Raw genomic sequence first — 18168 nt, forward strand, 5'->3', positions numbered from 1 at the left:
TCTTGGCCGGGTGGCGGCGGCGGCGCGAGCACGTTGCGCGCGCGGGCCCGCGCGCGGGATCACCGGACGCCGTTTCCCGGCCGCGGCGCGAGGGCGCCGCGCGCGCTCCCACCCCCGCTGCCCCCGGCCCCGCCGCACCCCCCTCACAGCTCCCGGTAAGCAGCGCCGGGGGGAACTCCCGCCTTCCCGCACGGGAACGGAGGCGGTGGGGAAAGGGCCCCGCTCCTCGTGGTGTGCTGCCGGCCTGGGCTCGGCCTGGGCGGCGGCCTCGCCCGCAGCACCGTGGGAGAAGGGTCGGCTCGACCGCGCCCCGCCCGGGCCTCAGGGCCGGAGGCTCCCGGGGCTCGGGGCTCGCTGCCGGCGTGGGCACGGCCCGGGCCGGCACTGCCTGCACACGCGGCACGTCATCCCCCGCGCCTCGGGTTCTGTGGCAGCGGGGTCAGAGCGCCGGCCCTGCTGTGGGTATGGCTCCCTGTGGATGCAGCGCGGGATCCTCGCCTGGCGGCGCTGGCCTGGCTCTGGGAAAGGCAACGCCGGCATTTTGCTCCTAGGAAAACTGGGAACTTCCTCCTCGGGCTGGGGGGGAAGGCCGTATTTTGCCTTCTTTTGAGGGAAGCTGATATCCACGTGGGTGCTTGTGGGGTGGTGAGGAGATCAAGCCTTCCTGCAGGTGCCGTAAGATAGCGGGGTAAGGCTGTTTTCTGCGAGGTGTGTGTAAAATAAAAAACAAAAAAGAAGCCGGCAGGGCTTTTCTCAAGGACCATGGTGGTGTTTCCTGCCTGGAATGCACTTGGATACTTCACCTGCAAGTTCCTGTGACAGTTTTCACGCCCTAATTTAAGTTTCCCTGCTGTGGTTCCTTCCATAAACTGCAGTCCTAAACCAGTGGTCATGAAATACTTCCATTACTTTCATGAGGTTGCTAATTTACAGGTTCGTTCTCACGCATTTCACTTCATGTTAAGGGGAAATGTTAAAGATTGAGTGATAATTAGTACTGCTCAGCACAAGCTAAGCACACCCACTCGTTCTGCAGCGTCAGTATACTTGACCATATGCTTTCATGTTAACATATTTTCTTATTCATGACGTGTCTTATGAGTAACATAGTGATTTAATACAGTAGGGAAATCTGGGGCATGTCTAAACTACTTTTTTTACATTGCCTCGGTTTCTTAAATGAGAAAACCTTAAGCATAGACTAGTTCTTGTATCATTTACTGTTTTACCTATAATTTCAATTTTCTTTGGGTATTCTAATTCTTGGCTTTACTGTCCTTGTTATAGTGTGCCCGTATGTAGCCCATTGGCAGTGGAGTTGAGAGGCAGTTCTCAGTTGCTTATTTTCAGTGGCAGCTGGAGATGCTGCTCATCCTCACTTCTTTCCACAGCCCTTCTCTCTGAGGTCTCATGCACTGTAATTTTGTGAAGTGTTCATGGTTTTGTGCAAAGTAACCAAAGATGGCACAATTCTGAACCCAGGCCTTCCCTTCACATCTTTCAATGAATGGTCTCTGGTTCTGTTTCAGTCTTCATTTACTTTTAATGTTTAAATTTTTCTTTGTTTAAGTCTGAATAATTCAGTGGAATTATTAATTCTTCTCAGTCATAATTGCCTTGACTTAGTAAATTATAATTTTGCTCTAATGCATGAGAAAGAAATAAATATTATTAATGCAAGCACATTGCACATGTTCTACAGATTGTACATTGCTGTTGCCTTCTGTGACAGATAGCAAGGTCTGCACGTGGGCAACTTCTTTTTTTTTTTTTTTTGTAATCTGGTGTGTCAGGGTGTGCAGCAGCTGTACCAGACAGCCTAAGAATGCTGGCTTAGAAGGCTTGTGATAACATGTTTGGTGTCTTATTTTTAGACATGTTTCATTTTTTGTATTAAATTACATAATTGAATGTAATGGGCAGCTTTTGGCTTTAATGAATGATACTGACAGGGCCTTTACAACATTTTCTTTTTTGTCTAGCCAGCAGTTTTTAGTCATTCCCTCCTTCCTTCACCTGTGTTGTCAGCCCATGCTGGGAAGATTTTCTGCTGCCACACCATCATCATTCAATAACTCAAATAGCTCTTTACCCTGGTAGTTAGTTGCAAATTAGTACTTTCATACTCTGTTTTTTATTCTGTTCTTCTTGATATGGAAAGGAGAAGCACAGTCATGAAGTCAAATGCTTCTGAGTACCAGTTTGTCCTGCCCCTGAAGTGCTGACTGCCCTGCTGGGTTACTGGTGTGCTGTAACATTGCTGATCTGTGTTCAGTCTCCTGAGAGTTCTACATCTGTTCCCTGCAGTCAGACCATCCTATTCCATATGTTAATTTAAATGCCACTCAGCTAACTGGGTGGAAATATGGAACTTGAGTTCAGTCTGGTTTTGGACAGTTTGTTTATTTGTTTCTGAGTTCTAAGTAGATATTATTATTTTCTTTTGTGGGCAGTTGTCATTATAGATATCAGCACAGTCCTGGAAATATTACAGAAGTTCACAATTTATTTTTTTTTCTGAAGATGGTTAAGACCACTTAGAGAGAGTTTTGGATAAACTGACACTTGTGTCACATAGGTGGGAGCAGAGGGGAAGGAGTGTGAGATGTGTGTCTCCATGCTGCTTCATTACTTCATTTTCCCCCCTGCCCCCACATACTCTAATAAATGCTTAGTGTACATACTTAATTCACTGGCCCCTTCAAAACTGTTCACCACAGATTGGGCATTTTTGTGTAAGTTAGAATTAGCTCTAAGTTAGAATGGAACTTACATGGGCATTTTCCCAAGTAAGTTAGAATTAGAAAAATTCCCAAACTCGGGCTGTTTCATTGCTCACCAGCCACAGTCTGATTCAGCAGCGAGTGCAAACTTCAGTGTGATTATCCTGCCAAGAGTGAGGAAAGCTTGCTGAGGAGCTCGGCAGGAATTGTGTGTCTCAGGCCGTGCTTGCCGTGGTGCCTGGGAGCAGCCCCGTCCCGCTCCTGCTGTGAGCTGCAGGCTGAGCCCCGCCCGGAGGGTGGGTGGCTGAGCAGGGTTTGGGGGCTGCGGAGGGAGCTTTGCTTCTGGGGCACCCACAGGGCTGGTTCACTGCTGCCTGCAGCTCAGGGGGGAATCCACAGTGCCCTGTCTGCTCAGGCCGTGGAGAAAGGGCCCCTTGGCACTTCCCTTGGGAAAACAGAGAGGGAATCATTCACCCCCAAATACTCTCTGTAAACTGCAGGATTTTAGTGAAAGGCACTGGGATGTCTTCCAAGGAATGGATCTTTATTTGAAGTCATGACAACATCCAGTATCTGTCCCCAAGAAAATTACCCTGACTAAAGCACCTTTATAGCCTTCAAAAATAAGGTTTTCAGTTTGTTGTTTCCTGCTGTATTAAAGTGAGAACTGCAGACTCATTATTCCATGCCTGTTTGCCTGGTCTATGGATGCAATTTCAGTGTTCAGCCCTACTTTGTCAGTCTGGTCTGACAACACAGAACTGTTGAATCACTTTTAATTTTTTTTCGTATATTCAGTCATTTATTTGAAAACATCAGCTGTGTTAATAGGTCTTCCTGGCTTAGGAAATTTAAATCAGTAAAGGAAAAAAAAGAAATGTAAGTATGAACTGCCACAATATGGTTGGCAGTGTGAGTAGTTACATTCATTTATAGGTGATGAAGAATATCTTCTGACATTAGTTTTAAAATACTTTGGAATCTGAATAAAGGAATAAGACTACCACTTTTTAAAGGAGCCATTTAAAGTGTTGGTACCTATGGTAGTAATGGATTTAAGGATACAATAGCATCAGCTTTTCTGACCTTTGCTGTTGGATGTCCATCTTCCAGATATTGCAGTAGTAGCTGGAGGATTCCTTCCAACTGAAGTTTATAGAATTTAACATGGTGTGTGCCATACACCCATTTTATTCTTGCTTCCTTCATGAGTCTGCAAGTCACAACCTTTCTTCCTCCAACAGCCATATGTAGTAAATATAGTCTGTAAACCACTGGAGGAGGCTTTGGTTTGGTGAAGCAAAGATGAGCTGGGCATCCAAAAAAACCTTTCCTTAATTAGAGATGTTGGAATCCTTTGGATGCAGCTGCATCTTTGCACTGTGTGGAAACCTGAAGTATTTCCAGACTACTTCCCAATTATATCATTGAACTACTGATACTGCATTGAAATTATTTTGAACATGCATCATCTGTAGGGCTGCCATCCCTTTATTTGGTGAGATGGAAATGCTTTGTACTTTATGGCATTTCTTTTTACAAAAAAAAAAAAATAATTTGCAATATCTTAAAATCTTCCAAGGGCCTCATAAGTCGGTTATCTTTGTTCTGGAGCTGGAGGGAGTTGTCCTTAGGTGTGTCTTGTTCATAGGAAAATAAAAGTCATTATTATTGTTATTTTAATTATTATGAATTAATATAGTAAAGGAAATACAAATGTACTTTAAAGCACATTCCACCTTTTTTTGTCTGTCATGACTTACATTTAAAATTCTCTGCCCTTCCCTCCATTTGCTGCAGCTGTACAAAGTCCCATTACAATCCAGTACTTGTCTATGTACATTACAAAGAACAAAGAGGGGCTTATAGAGAGGAAAACAAGTCATAATTTCACTTCTTTGCATGCATTTATTTGTGATTTCAGGAATATTTAATCATCTTGTACTCCACAGAATTAAGGAGTTTTTTATGTTGGAAAAGACCTCCAAGATTATTGAGTCCAACCATTAACCCAGCTCTGGCTCCTGCCCTGTGTCCCTGAGGGCCACATCTACATGTCTTTTAAATACCTGCAGGGATGGTGACTCAGCCACTTCCCTGGGCTGCCTGTGCACTGCTCGTCCCCCTTTCAGCAAAGAGTTTTCCTGACATCCAATCCGAACCTCCCCTGAGATCTGGGGCTGGTTCCTCCTGTCCTGTGTTATTTTGCAGAAGAGCCCGACCCCCCTGCTGTCTGTACCCTGCTTTCAGACAGGTGTAGAGGGTGAGGAGGGCTCTCCTGAGCCTCCCTTCCTGGGCTAAACATGCCCAGCTCCCCCAGCCTCCCTCAGAGCGGGGCTCCAGCCCCTTCCCAGCCCCCCTGCCCTGCCTGGGCTCGCTCCAGCCCCTCTGTGACTGTCTGTAGTGAGGGGCCCAGAGCAGGACACAGCACTCAGGGGATGGTGCCCCCAGGTCCAGGGGGACAATCCCTGCCCTGCTCCTGCTGGCCACACTGCTGCTGATCCAGGCCAGGATGCCACTGGCCTTCTGGGCCACCTGGGCACAGCTGGCTCGTGTTCAGTTGCTGTCACCAGCCAGCCCCAGGTCCTTTTCCACCAGGCAATTTTCCTTACACTCTTCCCAGCCTGTGGCACTGCCTAGGGTGGCTGTGACCCAAGGGCAGGACCCAGCACTTGGCCTTACTGATCCTCATGATCCCCATGGATCCAGCTTGGCCAGATCCCTTTGCAGAGCCTTTCTATGTTCCTTATAAAGAATTTTACTTATTTTTATTTCAATCTATTATAGGCATTGATACCATATTAGGAAATTAAGCAGGTAACTGTAGTTATTGAGATACTAATGGAACTCAAGATTAAAGAACCAAACATCATCATGAATGTCTGTTCATATTGCCTGGTTTACTTTTTATACTCAGTTAAAAATTTTCACTTTGAAAACTGGTTTTCATTTTACACTGTTTTAATCCTTTAATACGGAATATTGGCATACAGTTTGTAAATGTATATTCAGTCATATCCTTAGAGTAATAGTTGAAGTCACAATTTGTCAATGTGGACAAGGGTGCTTTATACCAGGTAACTTGTAAAACTAAAATTTGGAGCTGTATAGATTCTTATGTTCTTACTACAGCGTGCTTTTTTGGAAACAAATCCATTTTCAGATAAATCACAATTTTATTTCTACACTGGAAAAATAGTAATGGGACAGAAAGGTGATGTTAAAAATTTGTGCAGTTATCTACACATCAGTACCCTTGTTATTTGTATCTCTAACTTTGCTGTTTGTCATGTTGCTTAAAGGAGGGGAAAAATAAAATAATTTTGCATTTTTCATCTCTGCACTCCACTGGCAATAACTTAGGTTAGAGTCTGTTCTCTGTGCTGTTAGTGACCTGATCTCTTACAGTGTTTTTTGCTTCTGTTTTTTTTTCTTTAAGATCTGGAAGACTCCCACTACTCCTTCTTATAATTGGTGTATGTGTTGAACCCTAAATTGTGCATTATGGCCGACAAATTAACAAGAATTGCTATAGTCAACCATGACAAATGTAAGCCAAAGAAATGTCGTCAGGAATGCAAGAAGAGTTGTCCTGTGGTTCGAATGGGTAAGAGATACAGTGTAACAAAGTGTTGAAGCAGTTGGAGGCCTTTTAAATCACTTCTACTCCATAGAATGAGCTTTTTGTAACTGATAGATTTTTGTGTATCATTCAAGCTTTTTTTTTTTCATAAAGCTTTTAGAAGTATCACTAAAAGCTTGAACAATTCTTAGTAATAATGACACTTTTCAAGCCTTTGCATAATTGAAGCTTCAGTGTGCGTTCATCAGTTACAAGGTCCTCTGTGAACTTTAGTAGGCAGGAATTCTGATTCACCAGAAACTGGACTGATCTTATCTTACTTTTTTTCACCAGGAAAACTTTGCATAGAAGTCACATCACAGAACAAAATAGCATGGATTTCAGAAACACTTTGTATTGGTTGTGGTATTTGCATCAAGGTAAAAATTAAACTGCTTTATTTAAAGTGCTACGTTTTCCTTATTTTGTTATTATATTTAGCAATGCATACTGTAACTTCAAAAAGCAGTTTTCTTTCCTGGATTAATCAGACCAAGTTAACTTACTGTTTATAGAAAGTGAAGAACTGTGTCACTTGACTGAACTGGTTGGGTTGCAAGGTGTGGGTTTTGTTTGTGGCTTTGTTTTTGCTTGGCCTGGTTTGGGTTTTTTGTTTGTGTCTGTAGACACCTAGCAGCAGACAGATGTTTTTTGTGAAAGGTGTAGAATATATGCAGTGTGCCTTATTTGTATTGTAGACTGACAGTCTAAACTGCAGACTACTAATTTGTAAAATGTGGCACAGAACTTCCTTGGCAGGTTGACCATGTAAAGGAAATTTGGTAGAGGTCCATTTAAAAATATAAATGCACAGCTGGTAGTAGTACAACACATAGGCTTTTGTTAATAAATTGTGTGCACTAATAATCTATAATTTATTTCAATTCCAGAAATGTCCTTTTGGAGCCTTGTCAATTGTTAACTTACCTAGCAACCTGGAGAAAGAAACAACACATAGATACTGTGCCAATGCCTTCAAACTTCACAGGTATTTTATTTTTCAAATATCAAAGAGACAAGTATATCCAAGTTTTTGATAGTGTAAACATAGTGCACATCAAAGTGTTCTTGGTTCTTACCCCAGTAGCTTCCTTTTAGAATGTTAGTTAAATTTTTCTTATTAAAAAGTATTATAATGAAATAAATTAGTGATAGGGATTATTTTACAGAGCCCCTATTTTAAAACACACTGCCCTTAAGTATTTCTTATGCTCTTCTATTTTTAAGGAACTTGATATGATTTGGGTTAGATATTTGCAAGTTAACAAAAGCTGTAATAATCGGAAGGTCTGAAAATGGCTTGCAGCATTTACTTGCCCACTGAGTGTTGGTGTTTGATGGCATAAATGTAACACAAACTTACCAATGTTTTGTACAGGTTGCCTATCCCTCGTCCAGGTGAAGTGCTGGGATTGGTTGGAACCAATGGTATTGGAAAATCAACTGCCTTGAAAATTTTAGCAGGAAAACAGAAGCCAAATCTTGGAAAATATGATGTATGTATCAGCAATAAAAAAGAGTTAGCATTTTAGGTAGCTGTTTATTTTTTTGGACTGAGTGTTTGTATCTGTGAATGTGATAGATTTGTAGGGTTGTTGGCACTTTGATATTGACAGCCAGTGACCTACTCCACACAGGACCAGTAGTAGGAGGTTATTGCTAACAATTTGCCTTCTTGCAAATTGTGTATATCTCTCAAGAAAGAAAAGGGTACTAATTGTAATTGTAACTCACAAAAGATAAAAATCAGAGGTAGGTTTCTTGAAGTTGTACTTATGGGCTTGGGGATTTTTTAATCCCAGTCTTTAAAAAAGTCACGTTTTTCTCCCTGCATAATTTACCTGTTCCCATCAGGAATTTCCATAGCTCAAGTGTTGGAGTTTCTTCTAAGTTTCCTTTGTTTTTATCTGAACAGCTCAAGTGTCTGTGAGCACTTACTGTGTATCCTTGGGATCTCTTAGGCATTTTTATCTTTGATTCTTTTGAGGAAGATTTCTCGTAAAGTATGTTGTTATTGTAAGTTGTGGTTGAAGGTATTTCCCACTGTACACTTCAATACTGAGCTCTGAAAAATCCTTAGTTTCTTCATGTTGCTAGTTACTTAGAAATAAGACTTTTTGAGAATGAGACTTAAAACTTGTAATCTGCTGGTATTCATGGGAATTCATAACCCATTTTCCTATGTGTTTGCTCCAAGTCCAACTGCAGCCAGTAAGCAAAACATTTTACAAGGGCTTTTTTACCTAACTCTACTCCAAAGAGTGAATACATTAGAGAAAGGGCATAAGTAATAACTATTAGGACTCCTCTTATCAGTATTTCAGATGTTACTTTCTTACCTTCAGACTGCATGGGGATAATTGAATTCTGATGCACAGTTTTGTCCTTCAGGAAGCACTTGTAAGAACAAGTGTGCTGATACTTTCTTCAGCAGTTTCTTTACCTGAAAGAGTAATGTTTTATTAAACTGTTCAGTCATGGCTGCTACCTAAAGCTGCAAAGAAATAGTAATTTCCCAGCTACATTTTACATTCTCTTTTAAGTTTGGTTTATATTATTTTGTGGACTTCTTGTTTCAGGTGGTAGTATTGCAGGAATAGCAAAACTTTTGACTTTCTGAATGTGTACTTAATTGAATTACCATGCTTCCAAAATCAGACTTTGCTGTGAAGGAGCCATATCAGTATGACCACAGAAACTCGTGGTATGAATTGAATCTTCCATGTTGCTTCTGCTCTAAAACTGATGAAGCATTTCCTCTGTGTATTTGCTTGGTTTGGAAATACGACTGTGTCAGTCTAATCCATACTGTTTATCATCAAAGAAATAAACTCAGCACCCCTCAGAGTAGTACAGTGTGCAAGGGGGAACGTTTTCCTGGGTGATTGCTCTGAACAGTTCCTTTTATTTTCAATGTGTCATTTTTCCTTTTTTTTTTTCCCTTCTGTTCCTTGGAAAGGTTTGCTAGAACCAGAGAAAATTACCAGATTTGTTGCATTTTCTGTGCTGGTTCGTGCTTTTACCATTCCAGTCCTTTTTCTTTGGATTAGCTGTATCAGATAGCTAATAAGTGTGGTTACATTAATCCATGCTGTCATTTTCCCCATGAAGTTGTTTCAGTTCAGTAGCTTCTTAGCTGTGCAAATTTAATTTTTTTTGAAGATTAGTGAAACCTGGAAAAAGAAGGTCTCTCTGAACTTTGTTCTTAGAATGCTTTTGCAGATTTTTTTTGTTTGTTCTCTTACAAGCATATTCTATTTGCCTTATTGATTGGAATTTGAAATTAGGGTTCCTTACTATGTTTTTAAATGGTATAAGTAAACCCAGGCTTTCATTTTGTCACAGGATCCACCTGACTGGCAAGAAATTTTGACTTACTTCCGAGGATCTGAATTACAGAACTATTTTACCAAGATCCTGGAAGATGACCTTAAAGCTATCATTAAACCTCAGTACGTGGACCAGATCCCTAAAGCTGCAAAGGTGAGACATTTCATGAGTTAATAGAAAGCTGGGAGCTTCTTCTGTAGTACTTCTTACGTGTTTGAAAGTTTTATTTAGCAGCACAACTCAGAACTGTTTGAAATTTTTAATGTTGGTTGGGGTTTTTTATTATTTATCACACAGGGAACAGTGGGATCAATTCTGGATAGGAAGGATGAAACCAAGACACAAACTGTTGTGTGTCAGCAGCTCGGTAAGTAATTTTGTACAGTCAAATTTTAAAGCATTTGAGAAGTTCATATTTACTGAAGCAATCAAGTTACCACAATATGATAGAGCATGTAAATTATACCAACTCAAAGAGAGAAAAACTAAAAGTGCTTTAGTGTAAAGCCCAGGGCATGCTGTAATATAAATAACACAAATAATCCTTTCTGGTGGCAAACTAGTTGATACATTCTAGGTAACAGAATGTAATGCAGCTTCTGTTTCATAGTAGAAAGTGCTTATTTTTAAATCCAGAAAAATCCCACTTAACATCTGCTGCTCTTGCTTGCTCACAAATATGGCAAAGTCTGAGCATCCCCCTTTCTACACTGCATGCAAAAAATGTTATCTTAGTATTCCACACTCCCCCTAAAGCTTGTATGTATCTAATTTTAGTGGGAGTAACACTGACTTCTGAGATTAATACAATTAATAAGAACATCTGCATAGTCCAGCCCCAGTAATGTTTTGTAGGTGTTTTGTATTTAGTTGTTGCTAAATTCACTGTGGGATTGTTTTTGGTAGAGCTGGGTAGTGAAGGTGAGGCTGCCATTGTGTCACCAAGAATGTGGTCTTTGAGTCCCACTTAATTTATTAATGACACAACCTATTCTTGAAATGTGTTCGTTAAGCTGCTTAGAAAATACCTGCTTCACCCATCTCCTGTAAGGTTTGAGGGACTTGATTTTCAAGAAAATCAGAACTCTCCAGGCAAGCCTGACAAGAAGCACTGTCAGAACTGGTATAGTTTCTTTTTAGGGCCAGAATCTTCACCAGTGTGGTGGAAAAAGAAATAGAAATACAATTCTTCTGCACGACAGGAAGCAGCCATGCAGCTAATGCTGCAGAGAAGCCAGAGCTTGCTGTGGCTTAGTATTAGCAGTATGATACTGATGCTGTGTAAAATGAAAGCTTATTGTCCTTCTGTTTTCTTTCCTTCTCTGTAGAATGTTTGCTATGTTTATACATGTTTCTGTAGGTAATAAAAATATGGATTGTTCTGTTGGTTATCACATACCTAAAATTAATCACTTATTTGCAGACTTAACACATCTGAAAGAAAGAAATGTTGAGGACCTTTCAGGAGGAGAACTTCAGAGATTTGCTTGTGCAGTTGTTTGCATTCAGAAGGCTGATATGTATGTTTAATTTACTTCTGTTACACATTGCTTCTAATAATCTGTCTCAGAATATGGTCCTCAAATTTACTCTTATTCTTAACAATAATATTTTCTATGAAGTAGTGAAGAATATTTTAAAATTATTAAATAATGTTTAAAAATTATTTTTAGAAATTTTGCCAACTCATCAGCTGAAAGCCATTCTTACTTCAGGTTTAATCTCTGGATTCTGTATACTTTCATTTATTGAGTGGAAATAGCTGATTTCAGAAGGCAGTGTTAGATTTCAGTATCCCAACCTCATAACCTCTCCCTAATCCCACCTAAATGTATCCTGTTGGACAGCACACCTCCCTTAGCCTCTCTGAATGAGAAAGGTACAGCTGCTTCCCCACCTCTTAGAACTTGAGTCCCTCCTCTCCTGTCTTTGCAAGCAGGAAATTACTGTCTGATCTTTGTTGTTTCCTGACTCCTTGGGACCACGAGAGCAAGATCAGAAGAGTTACAGGGTTTTGGTTTTTTTGCCTTTATGAATTGTTGATTGGTTGGTTTTGTTCACTTGGGCTGCTGTTTTTTGTTCGGTTGGTGTGAATTTCAAGTGGGTTTCCTTGTTCAGTGTTCTCTTTTTAGAAAATGTCCTTTTTCCAGTCTTCTAAAGTATTTTTGCACTTTTTAGTTCATTTAGTTAAATTTAAGGTAACCTTTATTTAAGTTAGTGCATGGGAATCCTAACTGCTGATTTTTGTAACTTTTGATAACTTGGATAACTTTGTCAGAACTTTTGGAAAAGTAATACTTAACTCACTTTCACGTGGCAGTCTACAGAGAATAAAGGCAGGTGTGCACAATGCTCATTTTTTGTCTCCCTTTCTCAGTATAAATAATGATTCTTTTTTATTTCCATTTACTTAATGGTTGTAATGTTAATATTATGTTTGAATAAGTAGAAAGCTTGCATTCACTAAGACTTCCCTCTTCCTTTTGGGATTAGCTTCATGTTTGATGAACCTTCCAGCTACTTGGATGTCAAGCAGCGCTTGAAGGCTGCCATCACTATCCGGTCCCTCATAAACCCTGACAGGTAAATACAAGTTCAGCTGTTTCACCAGACTGTTATAGTGCATGACTGCTTACAGAGGGAAGAAGAAGTCCATCCACTCAGAAGTGCTCACTCCTCAGCATGACACACTAACAGATGTTCCAGATATTCCAAGTCTGTAATATTCTATTCTTTTGCATTTTGGAAACTTACTTCCTGTAGTTTCTGGTCCCATTTCAAAATCCTGTAATAAGGATAGGAAAACATTGGTGATTACTTTTCACCTGAATATTGCATCCCTTTCTCACAAAGATTTTTATTTTCTTAAAATGTGCTAAATATTTTTCACTCAAATCAATCAACATCCTTCCACTTAATGTACATAAAGAATCTGCCAGTTCACGCTGAAGATGGACTTTAAATTTATCATTCACGAGTTTTTTGGCAGTTTAAAAAATGCTGGTGAGAGATATGAACTCTCTCCTTCTTTAGTATAAAGTGAAGAAATCATATTAACTAAAGATCATGTTGATAGCTCTTGTTTATGCAAGACTAGATTAAGAAAAAAAGAAAGAAAAATATTTTGCATTGAGATAAAAAAAGCATCTCTCTGGCTTTGTTTTTCAGGTACATTATTGTTGTAGAGCATGATCTAAGTGTATTAGATTATCTCTCTGACTTTATCTGCTGCCTGTATGGAGTGCCAAGTGCTTATGGTGTTGTTACCATGCCTTTCAGCGTAAGAGAAGGTAACTCTTGCCATATTTCTCTTTTTAAACTTTCCCAAAAAAAGACAGCAAAATGCCAGTTGTCTGCTATATAAACATGTCCTCATCCTGTCACAGTTCAGCAATGAAAAATCTGTTTGATTTTTTGCAGAATTTCTGTGTTAAATGATACTTAATTTGTAACTCAACCCAAAAGGCTTCATTTTCACTTGCTATGGACATAATTTTGATACTTGCAGGTGTTTTGTAAACAGTGGAGTTACACAAAAGGCCCTGTAAGTAGTAGAGAAAGGGCAGGAGAGAGGTTCACAGTACAGAGGTATGTAGTGTTCAACTGAATTGACCCCACTTGTGCTACTGAGACTCAGTAAAAACTGGCTTTAAGAGAGTGGGCCCAACAGCAGGAGTTCCTTTAAACCCCACACACATCACTAACAGTGGCTTTTCAGGAAGAGCTGCTCCAGCCATTCTGTAGTTTAGTAAGGCTCTTCTTCATTCAGTTTGCAATGTGCATGCCTTAAAAGAGGAGGTCTTGTTGCTTCTTTTAAAGCATTAAAAATCCAGCAATCTCATTATCAGAATGAAATTTGCAGCCAGGAATTGAAATTCATCTTGTTTTACTTTGTTGCAGACCTTTCTAATGATCTTTTTTCCTCCAACCATAGGCATAAATATTTTCCTAGATGGCTATGTTCCAACAGAAAATCTAAGGTTTCGAGATGCATCTCTGGTATTTAAAGTAGCTGAGACAGCTAATGAAGAAGAGGTTAAAAAGATGTGTATGTACAAATATCCAGGAATGAAGAAAAAGATGGGAGAATTTGAACTATCCATAGTAGCTGGAGAATTCACCGATTCTGAAATTATGGTGATGTTAGGAGAAAATGGTAAGTGCAATTTATGTTGGAAACTACTTCTCCAGCCCTGGATATGCTCCTAAAGCCCTTCTTCCCTTTGGGAGCCAGGCTTCAGAATTACTGGGTTTGAGTCAGGTTGAACTGCTTGTTGCCTGGTGAAGATAGCACAGAATGAGCCCCCTGAGTAGGAAGAATGTGAAGGTACTGAGTGTTAACAGTGCCACTGTGTTGTGTTTGTTACCTACCCTGTTTTACAAACTTAGGTGGTAGTTTTAAGATAGTGCTATCCAGTGCTGGAAGATAATATAGGAATTCTCAAAGCAATCTAATTTTAAAATGTATTCTTTATTACTAAGTTGTTGTTGTATCAGTGACTTGTTAGAGGTCTAAATTACTAAAAAGTGATTAATGTGTAACTTGTATTTTATTTTATTTTAGGAACTGGCAAAACAACATTTATCCGAATGCTTGCAGGAAGACTTACACCTGATGAAGGAGGTAATGTGTTACACCCAAGATGAAACCTATTTAAGGATACTGGAAATTCTCTTGCTTACATTATTAATTTTGTATTTTTATAGGTGAGGTCCCAGTCCTAAATGTCAGCTACAAACCACAGAAAATCAGCCCTAAATCTACGGTACATTTCAGCCTTATTTATTATCATGTTTGCTACAAAACACACATACAGAAATTATTTTATGCCTATTTTGTAGCTGTATCTATTTAGATAGATTTTTTAATTATTCTGTTTCTGCTTGTTTTCTTGTGGTGCATAAAACTGAATGGCAACATTTTCCTTTTGCTAGGGAAGTGTCCGTCAGCTGCTGCACGAGAAGATCAGAGATGCCTATACACACCCCCAGTTTGTAACTGACGTGATGAAACCTCTTCAGATAGAAAACATCATTGACCAGGAGGTATTAATTGCTTGAATCAACATCCTCATTGCCTTAACTCTGAGCCTGTACCTGAACTAAGCCCAGCCTTGTTTCAGGTTCAGACGCTGTCTGGCGGTGAGCTGCAGCGTGTGGCGTTGGCGCTTTGTCTGGGTAAACCTGCAGATGTGTATCTGATTGATGAGCCCTCGGCTTACCTGGACTCTGAGCAGCGTCTGATGGCTGCCAGAGTCATCAAACGGTGAGTGCACGTGCTGGCCAAGGAGCCACAATTTGTTTGCACTAGTATTACAATGAGCTCACATTACTCTCTATTGGAAAAAAGGCTCCCAATATTACCAGTTAGATTGTGCCTGGGCCAGTCTGACCCTCGCTGCTGGGCCAAAGGCAGCAACTGCGGTGTATCACCCCAGAGATACCTTGGCTTGCTGGTGGTTGCAGCTGGGCACTGAACAAGTCCAGGCTTGTTAGGAACCCCGTTTACCTCAGGAGGAATAGCTTCAGGCGATGGTGAAGAGAAAAAGGAGAGGATTCTGCTGGAGGGTTTAATGTCCAGAGGTTTATTCCATGGTTACAGAGGTCTGAACGTGAGGAACTGCTCCAACAGCACTCGGCCGCATGGTCTGATCACCCTTTTAAGCCCAGGGACAGGGGGAGGGGAGGTACAGGTGAGCCACCAACCAAGTGAGAGGGGCAGGGTCTCAGGGGAAGATGACACCCAGACAGGCCAATGACCTCTGGGCATAGGGGCATCCTTTGAACTTGACCAACCACACGACGCCTTGCTGGAATGTTAAGCCTGATTGACAGGACTCACTCAGCATGGGGGCAAGGGGGAAGGGAGAGAGGTATAGGCACACCTGGGGGGATGACCTGGAAGGCCAAAATGGGACATCACAGCACACCACAACAACTCTCTCTTCTTTTCTTCTTTGCCCTCATTTCAGTTTCATTCTCCATGCTAAAAAAACAGCTTTTGTGGTAGAACATGATTTTATCATGGCTACATATCTTGCTGATCGTGTGATTGTTTTTGATGGCATTCCTTCCAAGAACACACTGGCAAACAGGTAAGAGATTTGTTGGGATTACTAAACAAGATTGTCATCCCTGCCTGTGGAAATTAAAGCTGCATCCAGGACTGTCCTGAGGGTTCTGACATTTGTTTTGAATCATGGAACAGAAAATGGGATTGATCCTTTCCTACAGGCTGCCTAAACCATAGTTGGAGCAGGGTTGAGGAACATAACCAAACCCTCAAAACTAGACCAGCCTTAAGCAATTGCATGATGGCTAAATAACAATCAGAAGAATCAAGGAATGAAAAAAGTACCAACTGTAAACTACCGTTCTGAAAATAACTTCCAGCTGCAGTAGAAGCAAGCAGTGTACTAATGGTACCTGTATGCAGATGTAGTGAAGGGCAAGTCTTAATGCCAGCATGCGGTGTGCATTGATTTACTCTTTCAGAGCTGTCCCTTTTGATGTCTACTTTTGTTCCTGTTAGTAATTTCATGTAGATTACAGAGACTTTTCGATGAGCAGCCTTATCAGAAAACAGGCTTTTAGAACACTGAGTACTTGGCACAAGCTAGATGAAGTAATAAACACACTGTCTGCCATGGCAATCTACCCTGGCTGGGGTAGCCAGGTGCTATTTCTTCCAAGAACACACATGTTGGAATTCAAAAATCAAAGTCATTCATGGATATTGAGAAAGTTATGTTATGATCTTTGCTAGATTTTGGGTTGGGTTTTTTGTTTCCTTGAATGTAAGTGTGCCAGCACACACATGTAGATACAAAATAATAAGAAAGAAAAGGTCACAGCTGGAAGCCACAATGAGACACTACTCTCATCTTTCAGCAGCATCTGAGATAGGGTTTGAATAAAAATGTAGCATGTCATGGTATGTCAAATACAGCTTACATTTGCAGTTCCAGAGTGAGTGAGCTCAGGATGGAGATCAAAGTTGCCTGTAATCATATGATATAAAACTTCTGAAAATATAGCTAAAGTATTCTTCTCTCTCAACAGTCCACAGACTCTCTTGGCTGGAATGAATAAGTTTTTATCTCAGCTTGAAATCACTTTTAGAAGAGACCCCAACAATTACAGACCAAGAATAAATAAACTCAATTCCATCAAGGTAAGAGAAGGCTACCTTTGCAGTACAGGAGCTATGATTGTTTGATACGAAGCCAAATTTTAAAATATGGAACAAAATAAAGATTGACAGGGTAGTTCTACCGTGCTGGAAAAACAGCATGTGAAACTAGTAAGATTTTGTAATAAGGGAAGCAGAAAGGAGTTTAGATAAGTGTCTTTTACTTCAGTTATGTTCAAGTCTGCCAAAGACTGCTTCAAGTAATGGTGACCTTTTTTCTCTTCCCAAGGATGTGGAACAGAAGAAGAGTGGAAACTACTTCTTCCTGGATGACTAAATATTGAATCCCAGCATCTTTTTAACTGGCATCTAGACATGCGTATTGGAATCTAAACAGCTGTGATGAGATGGCTCAGATCAGGTTTTAGAACAATTAATCTTTTGGAGCTTAAAATCTCTTGCTGCATTTAACATCTGAGATAGTAGCAGTAAACATCCTAGTCTGAGTAAAACTGCCACTTTCTATATTTTGGTGACACAGCCCTATTTTCAGTGTGATAATTTCAAAATAGACCACGTTGAAATTGTGCAAATGGGTCTCCTGATTTTTCAAAATTTAAGGGAAGTTTTCAATTGAATATATCCTACTCATGTACCAAGTACTGACTGAACTTCCTCATTTTAAAATAAATCTTTGAAGCTGTTTTCTGTATAAGAGGGAAGTTTACTAAGAATGTCATGCTACAAGAGTGACTCCTCTTTTAAAAAGGTTGAATCTCTCGGGCTGAGGGTTTCAGAAATAAAATACCCACGTAATTTGTGACACTGCAGAATTTCTTCAATTACTAATTCAGAAGTGTGTATATTTATATAATGTCACACACCCTTTTCTCACACTGAAGGTCACTATGCCTTTTTTTAGTCATCTGTCCCTGTGCATGTTCTCAGACCTAGGGAGATGAAAATAATCAGTGAAATAATCCTAAAGAATATAAACATTTTTTCCATCTATCCAACTCACTCTTCCATTAAGTTTTCTTAAGGCTAAGATGCAGGAATTACTTTTCCCTAAAGTAAAAATCTTTGATCCTTACTATGACAAAAAAGAAAAATAATTGAATAAACATTGTTAAAAAATTTCCCTATGCACTAAGGTCCTTCAGGGAACAAGAAGGAAAACTTGAATATTCCTGCTTACTTAAGCAGACATGCAAAAAACAACTTTCAGGTATGTGTCTTAGAGGAAGGAAGGGTATTTTCCATTCAACAGTTCTCTGCCTTCACTGGCATGTGAAAAACATGATGAGAAAACATGGCTTTGTTCCTTGTTTACATTTTTGCCTCAGAAGCTACAGAAAGGA

The 18168-nt window shown here is 40.2% G+C and overlaps 1 protein-coding gene across 1 annotated transcript; it reads left to right on the forward strand.

Annotated features, from left to right (window-relative positions):
• The first annotated feature begins 70 nt into the window (after positions 1–70).
• ABCE1 (ATP binding cassette subfamily E member 1) lies at positions 71–17656 on the forward strand. Its single transcript, XM_058025292.1, has 18 exons — positions 71–155; positions 6163–6330; positions 6640–6725; positions 7236–7333; positions 7724–7841; positions 9691–9828; positions 9973–10042; positions 11099–11195; positions 12169–12258; positions 12844–12965; positions 13610–13831; positions 14240–14299; positions 14383–14441; positions 14611–14721; positions 14799–14941; positions 15648–15770; positions 16738–16849; positions 17097–17656. The coding sequence occupies exons 2-18, from the start codon at positions 6228–6230 to the stop codon at positions 17142–17144; spliced, it is 1800 nt and encodes a 599-aa protein (XP_057881275.1). The 5' UTR covers positions 71–155; positions 6163–6227; the 3' UTR covers positions 17145–17656.
• The last annotated feature ends 512 nt before the right edge of the window (positions 17657–18168 follow it).

This window comes from Melospiza georgiana, chromosome 5 (genome assembly GCF_028018845.1).
Source record: "Melospiza georgiana isolate bMelGeo1 chromosome 5, bMelGeo1.pri, whole genome shotgun sequence".
NCBI classification, from domain to species: Eukaryota; Metazoa; Chordata; class Aves; order Passeriformes; family Passerellidae; genus Melospiza; species Melospiza georgiana.

Coding starts and splice junctions, on each gene's coding strand:
- ABCE1 (XM_058025292.1), top strand. CDS start 6,228: ATGGCCGACAAATTAACAAGAATTGCTATAGTCAACCATGACAAATGT. Junction 6,726..7,235: donor GTTGTGGTATTTGCATCAAG/GTAAAAATTAAA, acceptor TTTCAATTCCAG/AAATGTCCTTTTGGAGCCTT. Junction 14,442..14,610: donor AAATCAGCCCTAAATCTACG/GTACATTTCAGC, acceptor TCCTTTTGCTAG/GGAAGTGTCCGTCAGCTGCT.